The sequence below is a fragment of the Aulostomus chinensis genome, chromosome 20 (assembly GCF_037954235.1).
Source record: "Aulostomus chinensis isolate RoL2024-O1b breed Wild chromosome 20, RoL_Achi_v1.0, whole genome shotgun sequence".
Taxonomy (NCBI): Eukaryota; Metazoa; Chordata; class Actinopteri; order Syngnathiformes; family Aulostomidae; genus Aulostomus; species Aulostomus chinensis.
Window position 1 is genome coordinate 15,546,831 of NC_141339.1, and position 25,067 is coordinate 15,571,897.

At 43.9% G+C, this 25,067-nt stretch overlaps 2 protein-coding genes across 2 annotated transcripts; both read right to left on the reverse strand.

Moving 5' to 3' along the window:
- Positions 1-146: 146 nt before the first annotated feature.
- Positions 147-9,378, reverse strand: parp1 (poly (ADP-ribose) polymerase 1). Its single transcript, XM_086189016.1, has 23 exons — positions 9,136-9,378; positions 7,926-8,088; positions 7,226-7,341; positions 6,881-7,095; positions 6,567-6,657; positions 6,306-6,422; positions 6,031-6,207; positions 5,788-5,950; positions 5,104-5,244; positions 4,788-5,027; positions 4,644-4,709; positions 4,444-4,576; positions 4,160-4,355; positions 3,937-4,065; positions 3,636-3,719; positions 3,354-3,476; positions 3,146-3,274; positions 2,950-3,048; positions 2,703-2,855; positions 2,480-2,607; positions 2,314-2,375; positions 1,781-1,895; positions 147-1,102 (listed from the first exon to the last, which is right to left on the reverse strand). The coding sequence occupies exons 1-23, from the start codon at positions 9,256-9,258 to the stop codon at positions 1,021-1,023; spliced, it is 3,045 nt and encodes a 1,014-aa protein (XP_086045142.1). The 5' UTR covers positions 9,259-9,378; the 3' UTR covers positions 147-1,020.
- Positions 9,379-10,442: 1,064 nt separating this feature from the next.
- On the reverse strand, positions 10,443-24,849 carry LOC147242977 (adenylate cyclase type 8). The gene is made up of 21 exons (XM_086188593.1): positions 24,611-24,849; positions 22,297-22,508; positions 21,371-22,114; positions 20,723-20,872; positions 20,383-20,513; positions 20,152-20,263; positions 19,900-20,027; positions 19,576-19,734; positions 19,257-19,491; positions 18,951-19,121; positions 18,742-18,842; positions 18,072-18,273; positions 17,540-17,632; positions 17,077-17,237; positions 16,916-16,997; positions 16,652-16,810; positions 16,223-16,369; positions 15,300-15,392; positions 15,086-15,200; positions 13,702-13,904; positions 10,443-11,416 (listed from the first exon to the last, which is right to left on the reverse strand). Exons 2-21 carry the CDS (start codon positions 22,450-22,452, stop codon positions 11,201-11,203), a joined length of 3,558 nt encoding a protein of 1,185 aa, XP_086044719.1. The 5' UTR covers positions 22,453-22,508; positions 24,611-24,849; the 3' UTR covers positions 10,443-11,200.
- Positions 24,850-25,067: the final 218 nt, after the last annotated feature.

The following is a 25,067-nucleotide window of genomic DNA, read 5'->3' on the forward strand; positions in this document are numbered from 1 at the left end:
GTGCATACAAAAATATGACCTGGGATTAATGGCAGTACTCCCAGGTCCTAAACTCTGATCTCCAAAGTTGCTAAAGGAAAATAATTATGAATTAAGTACCTTACATATCGGTCCACAAAATGTTCGAACACAATCAGGTTAATGACAAAATTATTGGAATGAAACCTTCGGTGTTTTATTTTGTTTATAGTAATCAAGGAACAAACAAAAAACTATGAAAAATGCAACATATTACATCGCGGTAGATCCTTTTACAGAGTACTCAGCATAAACACTAACCATTTTCCTTTTTTTTTTTTTAAATCATTTTCTCAATGACAGACTGACAGAAAAAAAAAATCAAATATATACATGTCAAACTGTTTACAGTGTTTGCGAACCAAAAATTCTAAAATGTAGAAGCCAGGTGAAACCTAGCAAAACGAACTGTATTCTATGGAAGTCAGCAGGGTTATCAGTTACAAATCACAACTCTCCAGTCGTTCTGTCGCTCCGTTACTACAGGTTTATTAAAGAGGGAAGCCGTAACACTCATCTCACTTCCAAAAGTACCACTTGTGAGACAGAAAAATACAAACTTTTCTACAATGACGAAGCGCTGTATCCTTGTACTCCTGTGAGGCATACAAGTAGGGATGCGAGTACCTAATGCAGTACTAATGAGGGCTGTCAACTAGTAAACCTGATGAGAGCGGTAGAGTGACTAGGTTTGTCATGACCGCGGTAAATGAGCCCGGGATAGCAGCATTCCTTCGCCAGACGTCTTCTGCTGTAGAGAATGAAGCCAGGGAAACGGATGCAACAGTGGTCTTTAGCCGATCTTCCACCGTGTGGTACGAGCTCGACTCTAACCGTCCTTTTCAAGCTCTCCCACTAGTAAAAACTAAACTGTGGACACTACATTTGGAAATCAGAAGGGAGTAGGAGTCGAAGCACAACCACGCAATGGAAGAGCAGTAGAGGTTTTTCAGTGAAGAGGGTTGGGATGCCCCCCCCCCCAACAGCACCTCGCCCCTCCTCTCACCACAGGGACGTCTGGTAGTTAAACTTGATCTTCAGCAGATACTTCATGTTCACCTGGGCTACATCATACACAATGTATCTGGAGGAGAGAGACTGTTAAGGAAAACGTTGACTTTATACAGGAAATATCGATACAAATAAAATGAAGCAAAGCTCTCATATCGTTTCATGCATTTTTATTTGATTATGGACAATTTACATATAAAACACACACACACACACACACACACACCCTTTTAAAGATAGTTCAGATAGTCCAAGAACTTACCATCAGACATCTTGAATTAGTTCAGTTTTCCTCTTCTTGGTTAATCTAGAATTCAGGTACTTGTTGCTGGATGCTACTGGAGACCAAAGATTATCTACAGAAGAACTACATCTGTTTACACACCCACAAACGCATCAACCGTTTGAACCTAAAAAAAACAAAACAAACAACAGCTGCCTTGCTGGACTTCGGCCCAGGTGTGAAACACTGGTGCCTCTGGGTGATCAACATCATCATCAGGTTGGAAAACATCAGTCGTGATGAGCACAAAACGCACATCTCCGTGTGTGAATGTTCCAATTCAGTTATTCTGAAATTCTGACATTGATATAAAAAAGCTTAACTTAAAAAAATATATCCAGATTGAGCTCTCCAACTACATTCTGACACGTTTCTTAGATTACTACTTCAGAAGAAATCAACGTTGAAAACCTCAGGGGCAGAATTATCGTGACCGTCATGCACCAGGAGGTGATTGTTAAAGGATACTCGTTGTACAGTAGACTTGTGTCATCGATGTTAGTATGGACTCCTTTTCCCAGAGGCACTTGCACCCCATCTAAAGTCACGGCGGCGCTTGAATCGGGGGCGGTTCTACCCAGACCTGCAAAGAGACGAGTGATCATGATGATGGAACTACCAGGAGGGAACTTAAAAGTACTGCCATATTAACAGGTAACCCCTTGCTGCTTTTTATCTTATCAGTATTCCTCAGAACACAAAGCTTTCAATATGGATTTTTCTTTCTTTTTTGGTATGAAGCCCGTTAATACGGCGCGTCTTTAAAGTGACATGAATGAATTGTCAGGCAGAGATGAATTCTCTATCGGAGGCCATGTTGTTTTTGGTCAGATCAATTCCACAAACTGAAAAATTGAAATTCTTAACCCTGGGTTTGGCTGAGTTCACCTTGCCGGAGGTGTGTGCTCCCTGCCCGCCTTCTAGCTCCTCTTCAATGACTATATTTACATTTTTGTGTTTTAACAGGAGCTGAAACCAAATACCATTTCACTTTCTCTCACCTTTAACACTGTGTTTGCCCTTGGGGAGTTTTGTGATGTGGGATGCCTTTTTCAACTCATGCCTTCATTTAAAAAAAAGAAAAAAGTTGAAAACATTGGATTTACATAATCATCATTACCCGCAGACCAGTTTAACTGTATTTATCTAGTCATGACGGTTACGTACATGTTGCCCAGGGCAACTTCAGCAAGCAGTATGAGTCCAACGGGGTCCGACTGGGAGGTGTGACAGTAGTTTGCACTCTTGGACACCATGTCGGCGAAATACACACCTTTGCCGAACATGTAGCCAGTCTGGACACGCAGAGGAAAAAAACCAACAACGATGTAATGTAGAATACAATGATTGAGAAGAAATGTGCTGCTTTTCATCGAACACTACGACTCACCACTGGGGCTTCTGGAGGGGCGATACGAAGACCCTGAGACAAGATGCCAGCGTAGTTAGTGGCGCGAGAGCCGTGCCACAGCAGCTGCCGGTTGTGGAGCTCCTCGAAGGGCCGGTACCGTTGGCGCTCGCCCTCTCTATTAATTTTGAAGATCTAAGAGGTGAGGGGAAAAGTCCGGTAATTGATGATTTATGTCTGACAATACAGGGATGCAATGCGTGACTTTGTTCCCACGCTAATAGCTTACTTCTTGCACTTCCAGTGTGTAAGTGTTGTGAGTGGCAGCGTGAGTGTTCTTGACATATTGCATAATGATCTCAGCCTCCTTGCTGGTCTTGTCAACAACCTGTGAAATAAACATTCAAGCTGACGATGACTCTTGAGGGGAAAACTGGGGCACCTTAACCAGGATGATGCGAGAGTCAACCAGCTTTGCTCCAAACCTCGATCTTGGTTTTGAGTTTCTCGTAGTTGATGTCAATGGGGTCGTTCTCGTTGTCCTGAGCGCCTCCTCTCAGCAGGCTGTAGGCCACTTCAATGTCCAACAGGTTGTCCAACATCTGAACTTTGGCCTGGAGATGGACGTGAGCACAAATACAGTATTAAGCTGTGACGAGACTGAGGCACGCCGCACAGCATCTGGGTCCTTACTTGAATGTAGTCCAGGTTGCTGAGCAGGGGAGGTTTCTTCATGCCAAAGTCGTGAGGTATTAGAGTGTAGAAGCGATTGGAGAGATCCAGGATCTGGGCCTCGGGAACGCTATCGGAAACAGCCTGATACCACAGAAACAACACTCACTTATTCATAAAAACATGAGGGTTGCCATGCAGAAATGATCCGGGAGTAAGCAAGTTATTTGCTGCAGGGTCAGAAAATCACTGCAAGAGTGACGATGTGACAATAACAGGAAGGTGAAGAGTTAGTTTACCGACCTGCTGCACCTCCGTGAGGAGAGCATAGGCACTCTGAATTTGTCTCTTACTCAGCTTTCCAAGCGGCATCTTCTGGAGGTCAATCTGTCGACAGGGGAGGAGGGAAAAGTCTTAAAGATGGCTGCAAACTAAATCGATAAAATGTGCACAGAGCCTGCGTGAACACTCGCAAATCTGAAAAACTCGCTCCATCTGTAGTCACTTTTGTTGTGATTTGACACTAAGATAAGTTAAGATGGTCAGACAGTTGTAAAACAAAACAAAACAAAACAAAACAAAACAAAAAAAACAAGGTCCTCGCCTCAAACTCCACCATGGCCTTCTTCATGCTCTCCACGTCAAAGATCATCTTGATCAGCCCCTGCACAGGTTTGGGTAGTTTAGACTTGGCGCCGGCCGTGGCCGTCAGCTTCCTCACTGCCTCTTCATCCTGCTCAGGGAACAAGACACATGTTAGTCACCCACAGACACAACCAGCAGAATGTCTCCGTCCAGGTTGTGTGTGTTTGTATGTGAGTGTGTACCTGTCCGTAGTCAATCTCCAGCGGGTAGAACTTGTTGGGATATTTGGTGAAGTTGGAGCAGCCCCATTCATTGCCCGTCTTCTCCTTGTACACACTCAGGAAGCTGTCCAGGGCAGAGTTCTTGTCGTGAAACTTGTCCAGCTTGTTGCCCCCGATGGTGGTTCCCACTCTGCCCCAGGACCTGAACACCCAGTACCTGCAGGTGGAAGACAAGTCAAGATGATGTGGCAAACGTGAGGGGAAACTGCAGTTAGCGAGTATGAAGCGCGTCCTGGAAAAATGACCTTTTCTGCACGTCGTCCTCCAGTAGTTGCAGCTTATAGTAGGAGTTGGTTCCTCGGACGATGTCCACCAGACCCAACGTGGCGCTGTACATCTTCCCATTCTGCTCCAGGACGTGAGCGCTGTTCTCCAGACCTGAGAAGCAACACCGTCAACTTCAGCTTCAATGAAATAAACAAGATTACTGAATGTCTTTTACTACCTGAATCTGGATCCACAGCTGCTCCTCCTTTAACCGTGAGTTTCATCTTCTTGGCTTTGCTGCCACCTGCCAGAGGGAGACCAGAAAAGCAGTTCAGCGACGACACCCTTCGTTCTCAGAGTATCTACTGACTACAACCCTTACCTTCCTCCTCCTTCACTTTCCCTGTGCTCTTGGTGGCCACTGCTCCAGACTTGGAAGCCCCAGAGGGAGCCTGAGCCTCCACTTTGACCTCTGCTCCCCAGGGTGAGATGGCGTGCAGCGAGACCAGTTCTTGGAGGGCTTTGCCTGACGACTTGATGCCGGTGAGGAAGTCTTCAGAGACCACACGCACGCCGGCATCCCTCACCTCCTCCATTTTCTTACTCATCTTCTCCACCTCCTCTGTAGATGGGGGACACATTCTTAAGGAAGCTTGTTTCCAGCCTCTACTGACCAGGTGTGGTTGATGGCTACTCACTCTTGGTGCTGAGGCAGAGCGAGGCCTTGTTGGCTGTGCCCGTGATCTTCCCACCCAGCTCCTCCACGGCAGCCTTCAGCTCCTCCTTGTTCTTGGAGAGTTTGCCCACCGTCGCCAGTTTCATACCAGTCAGAGGTTTGTCTGGGCCATTAAAACAAAAGTATATGCAATTATTTTAGTCTGTTCATCTAAGGTGTTTTGATATAGGCTTTTATTTAACCCCGTAATGGCAGTTAAATATGCATAGAGGGATGAAACAAAGCACAGGCTTGGAGCCACGAGAATCGGATTTTTCGCCGATATCAGAGACGCTGACGTATCACATTTTGTTGATGTTAAAAAAACAAAACATAAAAAAAGTAGAATTTTTCAAAAGAGCGCTGTTTTTAATTCCATGCTAAAGCGTTGGGAAAATCCTATTGGACCTTGTTGCTTCACTATACAACAGTGACCAAATACGAAGAAAAAAATCTTGATTTGCTGAGCAGCGACTAATGACGGCCATCTGACCGATTCTGATATAAATGTGGAGAAAGAGATCAATATCTGCTGATACTGAGCCGATGTTATTGCGCTTCACTCAGAGTGAGTGAACTTCTTTTTTTGTTTGGCCTGATCCTGAATCAGCAGCCTGCGACACACACTTGTATGTTTCTACGGGATTGGAATTCCTTCTTCACTCACCCGAGGGTCCTCCTTCCGCCAGGGGCTTGGCGGGGGCGCTGGATGCGCCCGCCAGGGGTTCTGTTTTGACGGCCGTCATGGACGGAGCAGGAGCAGACTTGGGGTACACCCGGTCCTGTCGCTTAAACTTGAACTTCTTAAGGACGGGGACCTCGTGGAATTCCTGAAATACAAGAGCAGGATGAGCAAAGTGTTTGGCACTCGCAAGAAAAACTGCGAGGGCGTTGGGCAAAGAGGACCTACTTTTGGGATGACCCAGTCTTTGCGTGGGGGGGTTGTGGTTTTGAACACACATTTTGTCCAGGCTGAGATGTCCCCTGTACAGTAATAAGCATCGCCCTTGAACACCAGCTGGCCCTTGCACTCTTTACAGGCCTCCAGAGCACCGAAAGCCATGCCGTCGGCGACACTGTCCACCACCTGCCAGTTACACAACAGACATGAATGTCAGACGGCAGAAGACAGGAAAAAAAAAAAAAAGTTGACACTTATCAGCAGAGAAGATAAAGGTTGCTCACATTCGACTCTCCTGAGGGAACTTCCTGACCATTAGCAATCAGCAGCTCCTTCATATCATTGATAGAACAATACTTCCTCAGTTTGTCTTTAATTCCCCAGATCAGCTGGCTTTGGTTCTGGGACACACACACACACACACACACACACACACACACACACACACACACAAAGAGCAACAATAAGAACCGCAACAATAAGAACCGCGCACCGCTCTTTGATCGATCTTATGGATGTCCGCTCAGATCTGCTGAACAAGTTACCTTCAACTGCTCTTCCAACTTTTTCTTCTCCTCCTCCTCCTCTTTCTTCTTTTTCTTGGATGCTCCATCCACCTCATCAGATTTTCGCTTTCTGGAGGAGCAAAAGAGCAAAACATAAGCTGTTAAAAAAAAAACACCAAAAAGATAACGGTGAAGAGTTTTTGAAAATGAGGCAGAAAGGGACAAAGAATAAAAAGGAAACAGGTTGAATCAGGTACTTTTACACGTATCTCAGACAGCAACTTCACCTCTGTCCCTTTGACGGTCCTGAAGTGAATGTAAAATATCCCCAAAACATCTTTCCTTCATCTCACCCCTCAGATTTGACCGCAGGAAGCCTCTTCTTCAGCTCCTCCTTGTCTTCCGCTCGAAGCCCGTTGAAACCCTTCAGCTGGGCGCCGCTGTACTCGGGTTTGAAGGCCAGCTCCTCCCTGCGGCTCACGAAACACGCCGTGTGGTACCAGCGGTCGATCAGGCCCAGCTGAGGCTTCTCCGGGTCCACGGCTTTCTTAGAGACCCGGATCTGATCCTGGAGGAGAGACCAGAGGCTTACTAGTGCACCCATCGTCATGTTTGCATCATAACTTGAGCAGGAACTCCCGCTTCGGTCGGTGCAACACTGTCAGCCGTCGTCAGGGCAAACACAAGCGCCGACAAACCTTCTCTATTTTCTGCTCGCAGCCTTTGCAGGTGCTGCGGTTTGATTTGGCATATTCCACCGCAAAGTCGTTCAGGGTCTTTTCTCCTTTCGCCCCGCCTTTCTGGTCCGCTTTTCCTGAAAGAAGACAGTTTTCCCATTCAAATCGATAAAAGTGTCAGCGTCTCCAGATATCAGAGTAGAGATGCTTTGCAGACATCTATGGAGCGAACGGCAAGTCAATGAGGAGGAGAACACAAATGCGTCGTAACGTAAGAAATTAGTCCTTAACTTCAGCCATTCAAGAGCTTTTGATTAAAAATGTGTGTTTCTAATTTATTATTATTATTCTAGATTGGTGTAGTGGCTTTTATAAAGGGCTCAAAGTATCTTCTTTACCTTCCCCTTTACTGAACTTTGCCCCTGCTCTCTGCTGCACTGTTGTAGACTCTCTCAGTAACTGCATCTCTTTCATGCGTTTTACTCTTTTTTCAGTTCCACCTTACAGTCTGCATTCTGTCTTTTTTTTGTTTTTTTTAACAGGTGGTGTTTTTAATGTTCTCCCCTCACTGCTGTGAAGCACTTTGAGCTGTAATTTTAGTACGAAAGGAGCAACACAAACGAAGTTCGTTCTTATTTTTGTTTCTCAAAACTGGAGGGTCAAATCAAAACTTCGAGAAGAACAATTTTGGCCCGCGGGTCAAATATTTTACCACACTGACCTCCGGTAGCTCCACCGCTTTCAATGGCCTTTTTGACCTTTTCCTGGTCCTCCCAGCGGAGGTCAGAATAGCCGGCGATGTCAGCAGTGGACTGAGCTGAAGCTCGCAGCCAAAAGCAGGAAAAGTGGTGCCAGTGTGGGACCTTCCCGTCAAACATGGGAGACTGCAGGACGAAAGGTTACAGAGAGGGATTTTTTTTTGGTAATTTAGAGACAAAATGGCGTTCTTTACTGGCATCACGAGGTACAAAACAACAGCAAGAACTTGAACCAACCCAGCGTCAACTACTGATTTTATATGTCTAAATGAAACGTGCGCATGCATTCGATGTTTTCAGTATTAAACGATGCACAGCAAATGACAGAAGAGACTGTAATTCCACAGAGTGGCTCAGAGTGGATCAGTCAGCTGATTGAAAATGAGGAGCCGCTCCAAAGGCCATGAATCAGGTTGGTTCTGTGCAGACGATTCTCCTTGGGGCAGTAGCAGATTTCACTGCCTTGAAGTTCAAGAATCCCACTCACATGTAGTGAGCCACAAGTCAAATCTGTGTACACATACATGCAAGAAATGTCTGGAGACTTTAAGTGATCACATCGAATTTGTGCATGCTGTTTGTAGCTCCAGGTTTGACATCCAGATTATTTGTGATGTCACAAATCATACATGTAGCCCCGCCCCCTTAAAATATCCGATTTTCCTGCAAACAACCAATCTTCCTCCAAAGTCAATTTCTGCACATTTATCGTTTGAGACAGGGAAGCTAAAACACTTAAGTGCGGTGATGTGAAAATAATGTCTTCCAGCAAAAGTCTATGAATGATTTAGATGTGATTTGAACATCTGAGAGGATGATTTTTGTGCCGGTAAACTCACTGGTTACCTCCTTGAGGCATCAAATTTATATCGCCTCGCTAATCGTAGGATCTTAACTTATCAGGATGAAGAACCGTCACCAAGAAAGGCTCATCAGCTCAAGCCTTCATGGACGCTGTCTGCCATTTAAAGGCTAACGAGGGCCTAAAGCCACAGAATCCGCTGATAACCTCGCTAATTCTGCATAAACGCCCCGTGCAATGAGGCGTTTAGAGGGCGAAAACGTTTTATGTGCAGGAGTAAAGCGGACTGGTCCCGATAAGATAGCTCCAGTGTGGTAAAGCTAGCTAGCTGAGCAGTTCTCTTCATGGGAGACTAAGCAAGACGGCGTTACCTGCACCATGATAGCCATCCTCAGCGAGTCCTTAGCGATGTTCTCCTTGCATTTCTTACAAGAAGCGCGGCCACTTTTAGCGTATTCTGCACGGTAAAGCTTGTCCTCCTGGGAGTCTGCCATACTTCTCCAAATGTTACAGCCGAATCTAAGAAATTCACCGAGTGAGCAACTTTCCAGCGACGAAAGCGAAACACAACAATCAAAGCACCGAGCAAGAGAGGAACCCGCGTGTCTGCACAGCAGCCCAGACGAGAGTAAAGAGGAAGAGGTCTCACTCTGTCTCTGTTTCCATACATCGGGATGACGCGGCAGTCAAAACTATTAATGCACCAAACATCATTAAAAGTTACTTCTAACCTAATATTACCGTCAATACAAGCCCATATACTGAATGTATTGTTACTCCCGTCTATTAGCATATATTAGTGTCGTTATTATCTATCAGTATACATTATTTTCATCATTTTTCTAGTTTTTTTTTTGGGGGGGGGTTTAAATAATGGTTTTTATCTCTTTATTACAGCTTTTCTTCTCTTCACGTTCTGTACCCCAAGATGACTCACATAAAGTCCCCGTTTAAATAAATTTTACTCAACATATACCCCTCGCCAATTTCTGTATTTCAACCTGCATGAAAGGTGCTGTAAAAATTGAGTTTAAGATGTGACGTGGACTTGCCTGCTCACTAAAGAGACTTTAGCTCCAGTAAGGACCTGACGGATTGAATCTAGACTGAAGACCTGATTGGACGGGACGTGAGGCCCTACTGGCATTTAAAGACCAGACAACAGCAAACATCGTGGCTGTAAATCAGATGAGAGCCCTTTCCGCCTATAGAGTGACACATCGTCATGTTATAGACGATTAGTGGGCGGGGCGAGCAGAATACCCGCGCTGCACGCAGACAGCACTAACCGAGTCGAGAGAAATGTGAATGATTAAGAAGTAGGGGGTACCCAAAATCAGATTACACTTTTCAGACGTATCCATTTTCGATATCAACTTCATTTTCTTCCCATTTAGCTAATCTCCCACAGATTCAAAATATGCATCTTGAATAAAAGTTACAATTGTGACAGAAAATGAACGTTAAATCTGATTAAATCTAAACCTAGACGTTAAATCCTCAGTTTATACATTTAAACACACGAAAAACATAAATGTTTAGTTCTAAATGGGATGAGTCTAAAGCTAAATTTTAAACTGAAACGTTTAAAATAAACCTAAATGGTGGATGAGGACTCAGTTTTTATAGCTTTGCATTAAAAAAAATCATTATTTCTCTTAAAAGTTAAATGCATATATTTGACACAGGACAAAGGCAAATCAGACACTGTGACACAAGAGCTGGCAAGAAAAGCAGGTTTAATTTTTGAAAAGTGAATCACGTGACGTTTGTTTTCTGAGTTTTTGGTGAGGTGAAATACAGCAGTGACCAAAGTCTCTATAAAGGCGAAATGAAAATTTGGATAACAGTAGAACTTGGTGGAAGTAATGAAATCATCTCACAATACAAAACAGACGAAAAAGTGATGACGGTAGATAGGACATAGAAAACTTGCTGTGTTGTGTAGGCCATTCAAAAACTATGAGGTTGTACTGGCTGTTTTTGAGGTATTCTCTGTGTTTGGCTGAGAGGTCTGCAGAGTATTTTTCCAGCAAAAAAAAAAGAAAAATTTGTTGGCCCATGTTCGTTTTTAATAAAATGAAGTTACAACTGAAAACAATATCCTGATGTGGCTGTGCTGATTTATGGCAGCTGAGTATGGCAGTTGTTTCTCCCCGAAATAAAGTTCATACCACTGTATTCTGTTCAGAAATATTGACTGATCAAGTTTCTATATTAAAGCGCAAATATAAATAAAAATCTAAAAACATGATCTTACTGAGGAGGACACAGTCATGAAGGTTCTATTGAGTTCTAAAACCAGCAGCAACACTTTCTCTGTGTGCAGCTAATTTTGTCATGGCAAGATATGAAATAAGAACAACAAAAAAGTAAACCGGTAAAAACGATATGGCTGGACTGTGTCCTCCCCCAGCAGCGGATCCGACGGTTCCATCAGCACTGAATGGTGCAGGGTTTCAGAGCGAACCCCCCGTTGGTCTCCCTCATCTTCTCCTTGTGTCTGGCTTGGACCAAACCAAACACCACTTTTGCCAGCGTCATGCGTCCCCCCGTCCTTCCACCCAGGTGCCCGTCAGTTGTGGTAATGGCGTTCTTGCTTCGGATGGTGCTGATGAAATAGGTGCGGACTTTCCCTTGACACTCGCTCACCTGCAAATGTATTATATGTATTATATTAACTGTAACATAACATGTCCTTCTGAAGAGGACATGAAGAACCCCCAAATCTGCCCGCTACCTCTCTGTCAGTGTGTAAATTCAGTTGAATGAACTGTCCTTCAGTTGTTTGGATGGTATAAATACATCAGAAACCGTCACTCAATTTTGAACAGGAACTCTCTGAACTTTTCATTTCCATGGAGAAAAATAATAAAAAAAGAAAAAAAAGATTCCCAAACATCAATTTTCTACATCTTATACTGTTAAGTGTCGGGGGGGGGGGGGGGGGGCTGGAGCCTATCCCAGCAGCGTTCAGGTGAGAGGCGGGGTTCACCCTGGACAGGTCACCAGTCCATCACAGGACCAACACAGAGACAGACAACCATTCACACTCACAATCACACCTACAGTCAATTTAGAGTATCAATCAGCCTCGTCCTCTCTTGATGTCTTTGGACTGTGGGAGGAAGCTGGAGTACCAGAGAGAACCCACACAGGAACAGGGAGAACATGGAGACTCCACACAGAAAGATCCTGTACTGGAGCTGGGACTCAAACCTGGAACCTTCTTGCTGTGAGCCGACAGTGCTGACCACTGCACCACCGTGCAGCCCCATTTTAGGAACAGTCTCAGTAAATGTGACACTTTATAGTCAAATATTTTAGATTGGGTTTACATATTTGATCAGAAATATAATGTAACCTGGCGGCACGGTGGTGCAGTGGTCAGCACTGTCACCTCACAGCAAGAAGGTTCCGGGTTCGAGTCCTGGCTCGAGCATTGGAGTTTGCCAGTGGAGTCTCCATGTTCTCCCTGTGTGGGTTCTCTCTGGTACTCCAGCTTCCTCCCACAGTCCAAAGACATCAAGAGGGGACGAGGCTGATTGATACTCTAAATTGACTGTAGGTGTGACTGTGAGTGTGAATGGTTGTCTGTCTCTATGTGTTGGTCCTGTGATGAACTGGAGACCCGTCCAGGGTGAACCCCGCCTCTCGCCTGAAGGCTGCTGGGATAGGCTCCAGCCCCCCCCGCGACCCTTAACAGGATAAGATGTAGAAACTGGATGGATAATGTAACTTAAGTTTCTGATATTAAAATTACAATATTTCTAATTTAGATTAATTGATTTACATATAAGTAAGTCACTTTATGGTATTGAGGTCAAGAGGATGAAGGTGAACATCAAAAGATAAAGTTATCTTAGAACTAAGAGCAAGCACCCAAAGATAAAGGTAGTCTTGAAGTAAGAACATACGCAAAAAGATAAAGGTAGCCTTGAAGAACACGGGGCAAAAGGTAATGTTAGCTTTGAACTAAGAATAAACACCAAAAGATAATATTACTTTCTTAAAGGTTTTCTTTCCAAAAATGGGTTTTGTTTGTGTTTATCCACAAGAATGGAGGTTGAGAGAACTTGTGGGGCAATTTTCCCTATAATTGGATATCAGGAGGAGGGCTGAGTTAAATTCTGGGACAGGGCCTTGGCTCTGAGTTTTCGACCCCTGGCGTGGGAGGTTTGATAAATGGCCTCGATGAAGTTGAGAGGTGGGACTCTACCTGCACTTCTCCCCTTTTCACCACTAGATGTCTCCCTTGTTTCACCCTTCCCTCGGGTCATTTCTACACTCAGACCCTGACATGACTTTCTGATTACTCTGAGAGTTTGATCAGTGTTCTCACATCAGCCACATAAATCAGGTTTTATAGCACAAGCAAGAATTTTAAAAAGCAATTTGATCCAGGTGGGCCAGTTTCAGGGCTTTTGGATGATGATCCTGCCATGACAAAATGTGAGAAAAATGTTCAGTCAAACCCTTTTTAGATGCCCCTGTGAGATCATTTGTTTGGGTTTAACAATTTGTCAACCAATGTTGGTACAAAATATATTTCCAACTCTCACATATGACACATAGGAAGAGGGGAAGACACAGAGGTGCCGGTCATGTTGATTAAAATTGTAAGATTGAGAGCCTCCTCCCTGCAAGTGTCGCAAATACTGCGATGAATCATGAAATCAGATCAAATGAAATTAGTGCATAAAACAATCCAATGTGGACAACGCAAGAATAGGACAAAAAATAAAGGACAGTTCCAAAATAAGAAAATAGTATCAGGTTGGCACTTAGAAGAGGTCACTTGGTCAGCTGATCCGATTTCCTCACAGCCACAGCAGTTAGAGAGAGAGAGAGAGAGAGAGAGAGAGAGAGAGAGAGAGAGAGAGAGAGAGAGAGAGAGAGAGAGGCCATGACAAGGCTTCATCAGTAAAATCACTCACCCCCTTGACAAAGATTTCTCCCCGTAGCTCCAAGACAAAGCCCCATTCTGCCAGGATCTTCCGTGTAGCTTCGGGTACCTGGATGCGACCGCTCACCCCTGTGCTGTCCATGCGGCTGGCCAAGTTCACCGTTGACCCCCAGATGTCATACTGGGGCTTGGTGGCCCCGATTACACCTGCAACCACTGGCCCATGGGCAATTCCTGTTTGAGACAACAAATTAAAGTGATACCTCACCCAAAAAGTGTAGCGCTAACAAATATGTGTTTTGAGCCCACAGAGACATTTTTTCCCCTCCTGCATTGCTTCGGTGTCACTCCAGAGTGCAGAGAGAGATAGCCATTAGCTTGAAGCTTATGGAGGCTCATAGGCAAAAATGCTGGTTTCCAAATACGCATCATTCTGTTTAATCCAAATTTCTTTATCCAACCATATCGTAAATAATCTACAGACACTTTGGTCTGAGCTAAAAGCAAACTATAATTCTTCCCGTTTGGCACTCGTTCATGGCGGTGTCAAGCGCAACCAGCTAGCACATTCAGTGGAACTAACTCATGAAGTAGAAGTGTTCTAAATGTTTTAATCTCATATCAAAGTGTTTGGATTAAAAAAAATAGACAGGAATTATTCTGGATGATGCACTTGAGAGTCTGTAAACTGATACTTTTGGGGAGTTTTGCTGTTGTTTTGTTGCTGTAGCTAGCTGTTGTTAGCTTCACTATTAGCTTTAAACTAAATATACATAGCTGGCTTTATGTGCATTCTGGGGTAATTGTGAAGTGAAAATGTAAATACATTAAAACCCTTGACACGCCTGCGTAAGAATACATGAACATGTTTTTTTCCTTTTCTTCAAATTTATAAATGTAACTGCTTGACTATAAAGTCCATTCTCAGTTTTCGTGCACTAGTGGCCACAGGCTTCCACACCATAGTTGTGCATGCTAAACACGGATGTGGTTTGGCTTCCAAGCTATTTGTGGTGAAACAAATCACGTTCAAAGCTCGGCCTATTAAAATCAGTTGAACGGAGAGAAAATTTATGCTTGCATTTACGAATGTGAAAACTCTGTACATACATCATTCTACACTGTGAAGCTGAAAAATTTAAGTGTAGGAACACGAAGAAAAACAGATTTTTGACTTAGATGGGGAATTAATGTGAAGTCACCCGTGTTTTCATGACAAGTAGATGAAAGACTGTTACGTCTCTGAAACCTTTAAAGGAAGTCAGTAGTGAGTGTGTGATGTGGGAGCTCTTTGGACGAAGTGGCCAATATTAATTGGTCCTTGTTTACAGAAGTTTGTGTGTGTGTGTGTGTGTGTGTGTGTGTGTGTGTGTGTGTGTGTGTGTGTGCATTAAGTCAATAACCTCGCCACTTACCCACACGCAGCTGAAAGTTTTTGGCTGAATGCCTGTTAATCTCCTTCAAGGTCTCTTGCATTGCCAATGCAAACAAAACCAGCTCGCTCAGGTGATTCCATTCATCCATGGACACCTAAGAGTGTTGGCAGGGATAGATGGCTATTTAGACACAGGCAGGGCAACTAAAAGAGGGGAGGAATACTGCCAAAGAAACAGGATGTAGATCTCACACCTGTCTATCTGGAGCTAAACCAGAGGCCGCCATATAGCAGCTCCCAACCGTCTTGATCTTCTCCACGAAGTGGAAATAAGACTCTTCCAACAACTTATCAGAAGACACAGATAGATTAGATACTGAAGAGAACCTGTTGTGCTCATTTCCACCTCTGGATCAGGAGGTAGAGTGGCTGTATAGCAATCAGACGGTTGCTGGCATGATCCCCGGCGCCTTCAGAGGCTGTGTTGAAGTGTCCTTGAGCAAATAACCAACGGCACTTGGTTGGCACCTTGAATTGCATTACTGTAAAATTCTGTGAGTGCCGAAAAGGTAGGAAAGCATTAAATAAATTGAGTCACTTACATTTAGAGTGGTTGATTTACAGTTTAAGAAACATCCTCCACTGGCCTCCCTCAGTTCACCTTCCTGTCTCCTCAAGACCCCCTCCCTCAAAGCCCACTTCTGGCTGGCCAACTTCCAGAAGCCTATAGAGGTGCAGCATTGCTATACCTCATGCTGCTCCTAGATCAGATCAAATGACTACATGATGACAGTTGTGACAAGCTAAAGTAGCAAATTTAGAAGAAACTTTACACACAGCTACTTTTTTTGCTACTGCTTTTACATACATACATTTATGGAAGTGGTACACACATATCCACACACAGTATAGACACAGTGAAGGTGGAGGCTGACATGCTAAATGGCTCAGCAGGAGCAATTTGGGGTTTGATAGCTTTTGGGAGCTGGGGAATGGAACCAGTAGCCTTCTGATTAGCCATTCTACATCCTGGACCTTTAAGGTGGAAGTGAAAACAGAAGTCCTTTAAGCGGAGAATATCATAACGAGCACATAAAAGATGCTGTAACACTCACACAGTTTTTAGTCAGTTTATTCAGATACTGCTAAGATGCTAACATTCTGAAAAGTAACTCACCTCATCAAAGCCGGCGATGATCTCATTCAGCAGTCGGAGGCAGTCAACGCCTTCATGTTTGATCTCCATTTGCTCAAAGTACTCATTGAACCCGGCGATGGAGGCAAACATAACACCCACTTCATCATAGGACTGGGAGTAAAGCTCCTGAAAACATCATAAACATCAATCTGGACCAATGTGTTGGACTGATGAATAGGCTGATGGAAACAGTATGACATTAAGTTTTATAGGCTAGAGGTAGTGAACTATTTTCAAAGATAATAAGTAGTGACCTGTGGATCTAACAGTCTGGCTGCAGAAATACAACATGAATTAATGGTAATTGCCAAATACTTCATGAGGGTAGTGCATTGTTATTCCCATTTTGAAATACATTGAACAACAGACAAAACCACAGTCAAACATCATCTACAACATTGTCTGCACCTCGTCATTCTTGCTGCGGTCCAGGAAGTGTCGAGCCACGTGCATGGGCAAAATGTTGTGCAAAAGACATTCATTGTGTTCCCGTAACTCCCTCATGTCCTCCACTTCCTGTTGAGCCTGCAGACGCCACAGGAAGTCCAGTCTGGCCGTGGCTTCCCACTGGAGAGCAAAAAGCAGGCACAACATCACCCAAGCACGCAACACATTCCTACAGATTACAGTCGGGTGACATGACAGCTATCTCAACTTCACGCTAACAAGTACCTGACGTCCGTTGTAGAAGACGGCAATGATAAACATGAGCATGAGAAGAATGGAGATTCCTTTTCTCCTGACGTACTGAGGCCTGTGCAGAGAGGAAGAGACGTCAGACATTCCAACAGTGATTCAGCGGCGTTTTCGCTCATCTGCAGCTTCATCCTGACCTGTTCTGCGTATCATGACGCATGAGACTAAGGAAGGCCAGGTGGATGAGGTAGGAGTAGAAAGCCACCGCCAGCAGCAGCACCGCTAACTTCAGCAGAGAGTTGAGACGCAGAAACACAGCACAGGTCACCATGGCGATCACGCCGCTCAACACGAAAAGCTGGAGAGATAAGATAGGGATGGAGTGAGAAGAGGGAAAGAAACTGATGAGACACTCATTTTTACTACATAACATTTCTTGTTTGCAAAAGAGCAAACTAGAATATTTTTACTAGCTCAAGCTGGCCATAGGAATACATTTGTATTAGCAACCTCCTTTCTCACACGCTTGAGAGGAGCGAATTCAAGTTGCCTTAATGTTTATGGCAACAATAATTGTTTACATAGATACATGAGACACATCCACCGGAAATTAGATAGCATCTGGTAAAAACATACAGATTAAAATTCTCTTGTTGTTACCTCAGGGTAAGAACACAAACTGAGGGGACGTGAGGTTGCGCTGGTCCTGTCCACTCCATTAACCTCGCCTGTGTCAGCGAGAATGCACCAAATCTACACGAAAAACACAGAAATATCACGTTCTACTGCAGACTGAAAACGTTTGGGGTGCTACATTCATGATACTGTTGCGTGTACTTTTATTTTACTTGGATTTAAAAGCATTGGCTGGTAACCCTGAGAGAGGTTATCTATTCTGCAGGGTCTTGTTCTAGTACCTGTATTAGAAAGTAGGGAAATTGTGAATAAAAAAGTTTAAAAATAAATGCGTTGACAGATCTGGATCACTCAGGCTTGGAGGGTATCTTCAGTATGTGGAGTATCTCTTTTGACTTAAATTAGGATTTAGTAGGGCATTGATGTCAGGATTCACAAATATTAATGCCTTTTAATGGGGCTGGTTTATACTGAAAATGATCTGCCTCTGTAGAAAAAGTGCTTATCACAATTTCATGAGCATTCTGAGTTTCCTATCCCATCTGGTATTGCTCACCATGTCACTGGAGGCTAGAGCGAAGTTGATGACGATGGCGGTCAAGGTGAGGATGTTGCGAGCACTGTTGTTTTCGTGGATCCAGCAGCAGAACTGTTGCAGTGCTGGAGGAGTCCACTTGAATTCCTCAGCCAGCGCCAACAACAGCAGCAGCAAGTAGGCCAGCAGAAAGATGGAAAACTGGAGGACGGTGGGAAGTAACCTGTAGATAAAAACGGGATTAAAGGAGAAGGTAGTGAATGTGTAAATATTAATGCAGTTCTGGCTTTGTCGGAATTCTCTTAAAAACAGTAGATCGGATGAGGTGTGGCGTGCCAGCACTAACAATTTGTGAAGGTCAACACGTGTTCATGCTGTTTTGACAAAGAAGAAGGTGGAAGAAAGGCAGTTTTTGAACAATTTTAATGAGCTAACTGAATTTTTAATATGGAAAAATATTTACGTAGTATTTAAACAGAATCCAATCTTTCCATCACATTTTACAAGTCATGAGGCCTGTTAATTTGTTCCCTCGTCAAAATAAACGTATATCTGTTAATGGTAAGTATGAACAGGAGAAGTTCCTACAAACTTTCACCTTCCATAACTTGTTATTGTTTGTATAACATACATGAAATGAGGAAATGCAAAAGGTGAGCGCTCTGATTGGACAGTGCTGGCGTCTTACTACCTGGGGGCCGGGATTAGCGCCTGGACAGCCATGAGGAAGAGGAGCATGATGAAGGAGCAGACCAGGTTGGAGTTGAACATTTCATCTCTCATCTGGGAAAACTGGACCATCGTGAAAAAAAGAAGAGCACAGGAAGTTGGCATGATTTGAACATAAACTTCTTTCATTAATATATTACTGACTCTGAGCTTCCTGCTTCACTTCCATACCTTGTCCTCAATGTGTGTGTCCTTGAACACAAGGGTCAGTGGTATTATGTGCTCCTTGTGCATACGCTCACTGCTCCGGACCACAATAGCGTGTCTGATGCGTTCGTTAATCTGCTTGGAGGTGGACTGCCATATGTTAGGCAGAGAGCCATTGGTAAAGGAGGCCAAGATCTACAAGGAGTAGGAATAATGTGAAATCCATCAGCTTCTAAGGATAAATAATCAAAGATGTCTTCTATGTCATTCATACTGCATTTAAACATTCAAAGCTATATACACAAAGTTTTCCCTCTTTTCTTGACTTACCCTATTCATGTCAATGACATTCCCAAAAGGCATCTCTGCATTCCAGGTTCGAGTCGTCTTCAGGAGCTTGGGGGGCTCTGTGTGGTCGGCTTTGTTCTTTTCCTTCTGAGGGCAGATGAGGAAGGTGTCGATGTTATGTCTCCGTAGAAACTCATTCCTGTCACGTCCATGACCCTCCTCTGTCTGGTAGGTGCCTTCTAGACAATCCAGAGTAGCCTTTGAGATGTGGATTCGTCTAATTGAGGGAAGAAAACCCGTGATGACCTATGAAGAACTGTTCTACATCAATGTGACCTAGCAACAAGGCCTGACGACACACCCTGGTATCCCGCCTGCCTCCAGCATGTTGGCGATGCCCACATCCCAAGACCAGACGTCAAACTGCCACTTCTGCAGGCCCAGCACACCACACAGAACAGAACCTGAGTGGATCCCGATCCTCATGTCCATGTCAAAGTTGAGCTGCTTTCGCACGGTCCTGGTGTTAGGGAGTGGTAGATTAATTACCTGTTAATGTTTCTGGTTGAATTTAGAATACTTGTCATGATTTGCATGTCTGAGCTGTAAAAATAGTAAAAAAAAATTAAAAAAATTATGCCCCTCATGGGGGAACTGCCCCCCCCCATCACTTCAGCTGGCCTACCGTATTGTGGTGATCATAGCAAGACCCATCTCAACGCAATGGCGAGCATGGGCCCTTTGTGGCTCAGGAACCCCTGACACGCAATAGTAACAGTCTCCAAGAATCTTTATTCTCAGGCATTGGTGGTCCTGTAATTTTGGAGAGACAAGACAGTAAAGAAAATAGAAGATAAAAGTTTCTTTACGGGTTACGGTGTCACAGAATTGTCTCAAAGACTTAAGAATTTTTTAAACAAACACAAATTGCTTTTACCTCTGCCAAGCGATCAAAGCGTCCAAAGAGTTCATTTAGTGTTCGAACCAAATCCTGAGCTGCTAAGTTCATGGACAACAGAGTGAAGCCCTTGATGTCTGCAAAAAGGATACTACCGAAAGGAGAGACGGAAAAAAGAGTTGTGACATCTCACCAGAAGTGCATGAGCAGAAAATCCAAGAATCAATGTTATAGACCCACAAAAAAGAGTAAGTAGTAGTGTGCATGTACCTGACATTTCTATATTGGTGAATGTAAATCTTGTGAAACTCTTGAGGACTGAGTTCATCTTCCATAGAGCTCATGTCTGCGATCATCTCCAAGGCAACAAATCGGGGCAGGATCGACAGTACCAGACGCTCCTGTGCGGAGGAATAATAAACTTTTCAAGGATTTATGGCATAATGCCTTTTCATACATGAGCTGCAAAAGTACTGGTGAATGTTCTACAGACAGTCAAGGTACAAAATAGCCAAGTTTTAAAATCATATGCTGTAAAATATTACGTTTTCTTATTGTTTTGACAGCTTCTCACACGTCTTATAATGATGGTAAGACTGTTCCACACTACCTGTCTCTGGTTCTCCTGCTCTAGTTTGAGGCGACCTTCAATGCAGCGCCGCGTCTCTAGAAACACCTGTCTCTGCGCGTGATCGGTCAGGTAGTGAATGAACAATCCAGCTGTGTTCATACCCAGATACAGCAGGCCTTTGGCAAAAACCTGGAGCCAAAAGAAAGATCAACCGCTCATCATTCACGTTCATTTTACCAAGACCCAACGCAAGAATAGGGATATTCTATAACACCACTTTAGCATTAGCCTCAATGTACATTGATAGATTAATAAACCCAACACAGCGATTCACTGAACATATACATATTCAAGTTCAATATTAGTTCACATATTCACATATGTATTCAATAAAAACCCTTGCTGAAATGTGCAAATATGATTTATGCTATGATTTGGTTTGTCTCCTAATTGTACCTCACTGATTGACCCTATCAGGCTGTCCTGGTTGTTGCTCTACCCCTCCCCTCAACACAGGGAGCTGTACCAGTCACCCCCGTGTTGGTAGGTAACACAGTAGACTGCTCAAGCCGCATAGCTGAAGAACTACTTTAGTTGTAATAATACCTAATAAGTAATTCATAGACATTTCAGATGAAACACTGAATAAAAGAGGACAACTTTTTCAAGGATTGCCAATTTGCTTACCTTTCTCAAAATTACGGCATCGTTGTAGTGGCATACTATCTCCAGCAGAAGGTGCGATGCTGAGGTTAGCGAGCCAGCGCACATGGCCCACAGCAGAGGTAATGGCAGCAGTGTGTATGTGGCGAACAATGTGAACAAAACGTACCATGACGGGTCTTTTTCAAGTCCATATACCAGTCCTCCCAGAACCTGCGTTGTCTGTGAGAGCCAGCTAGCTAGGCCAGCGTAATGAAGCCACCTCGGGGACATGGAGTCCTTACAGGTTAGCACGACAATGCAGAGTGCCACAGCTAACACCATGAACACGCCTGTGAGGCAACCACGCAGAGTGTCTGTGACTGCTTCTGGCGCCAAAGCAAGGTAGAGAACCAATATATGTAACTTGGCCATGACATCAATCACATTGGTAATGGCTAAAGAGTTGCGTCTTTGGTGAGAAGAGTGTTGCTGGTAAAGTTTCTCCAAGTCACGGGACTTGAAAGTGTGCCTCAGGGTAGGAATGTGGACACCACGTATAATGTGGCCCCACTGCACAAAGAAGTCACTGTCGCTGGTGTAGTCGTGACAAGAACCCCCAAAGCTGGTGTGTGTAGTAGTGGAACCACGGGAGTGGGAAGGGTGGACTCTGAATGTGGAGGAGCGCCGTTTTGTGATCCCACGGGAGGCCTTGTTGCGAATCTGTCTGTTGATCTCTTCCATGTAAGAGTCTGTCACAAAGATTTTGCGTGCTGGTTCCACACCCACCTGTCAGAGCATGGCAGAAAAACAAATGTTTTCACAGCAATACCAGACACTAATCAGGATTTTGTCTTGGCATCTACGTGGTATATGTTTTGTTGTTATCATCTATGAACTGTGCTTTTGGACACTGATTTATGAGCTGTGCTTGCAAAGGAATCCACTGAGGATGATGGGTAATCAGTCACCTGCGCGCTGAGCTCCTGCTGGATGATGATGTGTTTTACAGCATTCTGCCACAGCATCTTTTTCCGCCGCAGCCCCGGGGACAAGGTAGCAGTCAGGCAGGAAGGCTCACGCAACCCCACTGGGGAGACCTGTGTTGTCTCAGCAAAGGTCACCATGGTGATGACCTTTGCTGACCTCAAATGTTGGTGTCAGATCAGGAGAGGGCAGCAGCCTACAACAGGAGAAATTATACTGCAGTCAATGATTTAGATATAACCATTAATTTTGACAGCCACTATTTGTTTGAATAACTATGTATCACATAAAAAAGTCAGCTGAATTATCACACCGCAGACCCCCTCAGCTTTATGACGCTTCCAAGTGAGTATCACCTCAATTTCCAGCTGCTTCCAGCTCATATAGTCTCATTTTCAGTTGCGGCAGGCAGCTGTTTTCACGGAGCAGTTTTAGCTCACCCTGAGTCTGGTTGAGCTCAAGGTCTCTTCCTGTTAAAAAGGGAATTTTTCCTCGCCATTGTCACCAAATGCTTGGCCATGGGGTAGTTGCTGGATCTCTGTAAATTCCTACAGTCTAGTCTAGATCTGCTCAGGGCTCTCCAAAGGATTCCTCCGAGGGATCATATTTTCAGCCGTGACTGTCTATGTGACTGCAGGATTACACAAAAACTGAAGCTAATACACACCTCACATGATGGAGGACTATAGAAAGGACCAATGAAGAACCCATTAAAGTTTAAGTTAGAGTAGTAGTAGCGCCACCTGGTGGAAAGAGAAAACTATATATTTTTAAAACATTGTAATCATATCTTCCTTGTGGGCCGACCAGATCCAGCTCAAATTTGGTCAGAAATGTTGTAACCACTGCCAGGTGGCCATAGAACTCAAAACAGTAGTAACTGGACTGCATATGGTCTGATGGTTTCGAACTTTAATGATGAGTCCACAGCCTGAGGACATCTACAAGATGAACTGAAGTTGTAGTTATGCTATATAGCAGTAGGAGTATCACCCTGGACCGCAGAGTGAGTTTTAGTCTGCTCCTTCAGGCAAAAACAAATATTATCTGGTTTAAGCACCATCTTGCTCTTCAGAACAGCCACACACTGTGACATGCACGGGGTGTGAGGGTTTTCTCAGCGCTGCTTAAGCATAGCTTTGAGCACAAATAGCTCCGGGGCCAAAAGTTCACATTTGCGCAAGCATGTGCTCTCTGAGTTCTTTGTAGTCTCTATTATGATTCACGACGTAAATGAAATGAGTTTGATTGATCTTATTTCATCTTGTATAAATACCCTGACTTTATGGAAGGATTCTTTAAGCACATGAACATTCAAAACAAGTCTATTAAAGGTCCGTTTTTCAGTCTGACTGGGATTTTCAACAAGCCAGACAGTTTAAATAGATGGAATGTGCACACATATTTATCCATCTTGTGCATGAATAAGCTGACAAGCACACGTTGACCTCATCCTATCAGTACAGTGGTCTTTGGTAAACATTTATAGCTTGATGCAGTTATTACCTTTTTTATATGATATGATACTGATCTACTTACGTTATGTGCTACTTCCCTCATCACATCCTCTTTAACTTAAAGCTTCAACACTTATAATGTATCCTTGTTCAAATCTGCTGGTTGAGGGTGTCCTTTATACGTTTCCTCTCCACTTTAGAGCCTAATCAGGAGAATCTTTGCTATTTTGAATGTATTAACGTAATGTGTTGTCAATAAAGTCTGCAAGACTTTTTTTGCTTTATGGCTAAAACTTCAAAAAGATCTGTTTCCATATGAAATTCTGATTTGGACAGAATAGAGCAAACGTCAGCACGTTGCAAAAAGCCACCTGGCAGGTTCCACGTGTTAACACAGTATGTGCCAGAAGAAAGACAGCTTTCCAACAAATTATCTGGATGCCAGATTTAGCCCTGAGCTGGTTAATGCTAAGAGTTTAACTCCGCCAAGTGGTTCTGGGTCTATAGATGGTGCTGTCCCACCCACTCACTGTCCACTGTCCAGTCCGAATTTCACCAAGACCGAAAAAGCGCACGCTGGGTATGATAAAACACGATATAAGAGGCAGCCCATTTCTAATTAAGGCTGTCATTACAGAGGCACATTTAATTGCCTTATTGATCACACAGGATGCATTCCAGTTTCACTAATGAGGTGCGAGTACTTATTCTGCCAGACACCCTCCTATTTTCTAAATTAAAGGTTTGACAACATGAAAAACTATTTCAAACACAAAAACACACTCTTTTTCAATATTAGAGTCTGTTTGGAAAACAAACTGCGTAAATCTGCAAAACTGACCTGCTATGTTTTGCATATTGCGTATCCACTCCTCATATTCAGCTTTTGCCAGGTTATATTCAGCCGGCCAGGCATAATCCACTCTCGCTGATTCCACTGCACATTGGCCGTATACAGATTTGAAAATTCCGGCATAATCCATAAAAGGGAAAATAAAGCTGAAGTAGTCCCGAGTGAGCCAGGGAGAGACTTTACTGTATCCAAAACTGTGGAAGAGTCAGGGATAAATATGCGGCCAAAATGTGTAGCCGAGCCGGCAGGATTGTAGGTCACCACCTGGACTGTTTTGAAATGAAGTCAATAACTGCCATGAAGCAGAGCAGCAGGAGTGAAGAGTGTAAAGAGGATTAGTTAGTCAGCAGCCACACTCGCTGGCTTGCAAAGCTGCAGGTCACTTGCCCCCAAGACAATGAGTTGACTTGAGTCAGCCTTTACAAGCAGGATTTCTACATTCAAT

What these genes read in the sequence shown, in the direction of transcription:
- parp1 (XM_086189016.1), bottom strand. Translation starts at nt 9,258, where the DNA reads ATGGCAGACTCCCAGGAGGACAAGCTTTACCGTGCAGAATACGCTAAA. An exon ending in GCTCTGCCTCAGCACCAAGA is followed by an intron (nt 5,028 to 5,103) that starts GTGAGTAGCCAT and finishes CCCCATCTACAG; the next exon opens with AGGAGGTGGAGAAGATGAGT. An exon ending in ACAAGTCTACTGTACAACGA is followed by an intron (nt 1,103 to 1,780) that starts GTATCCTTTAAC and finishes TCTCTCCTCCAG; the next exon opens with ATACATTGTGTATGATGTAG.
- LOC147242977 (XM_086188593.1), bottom strand. Translation starts at nt 22,452, where the DNA reads ATGGTGACCTTTGCTGAGACAACACAGGTCTCCCCAGTGGGGTTGCGT. An exon ending in GCTTTGATCGCTTGGCAGAG is followed by an intron (nt 20,028 to 20,151) that starts GTAAAAGCAATT and finishes CCAAAATTACAG; the next exon opens with GACCACCAATGCCTGAGAAT. An exon ending in ACCGCAGCAAGAATGACGAG is followed by an intron (nt 16,370 to 16,651) that starts GTGCAGACAATG and finishes TGATGTTTTCAG; the next exon opens with GAGCTTTACTCCCAGTCCTA.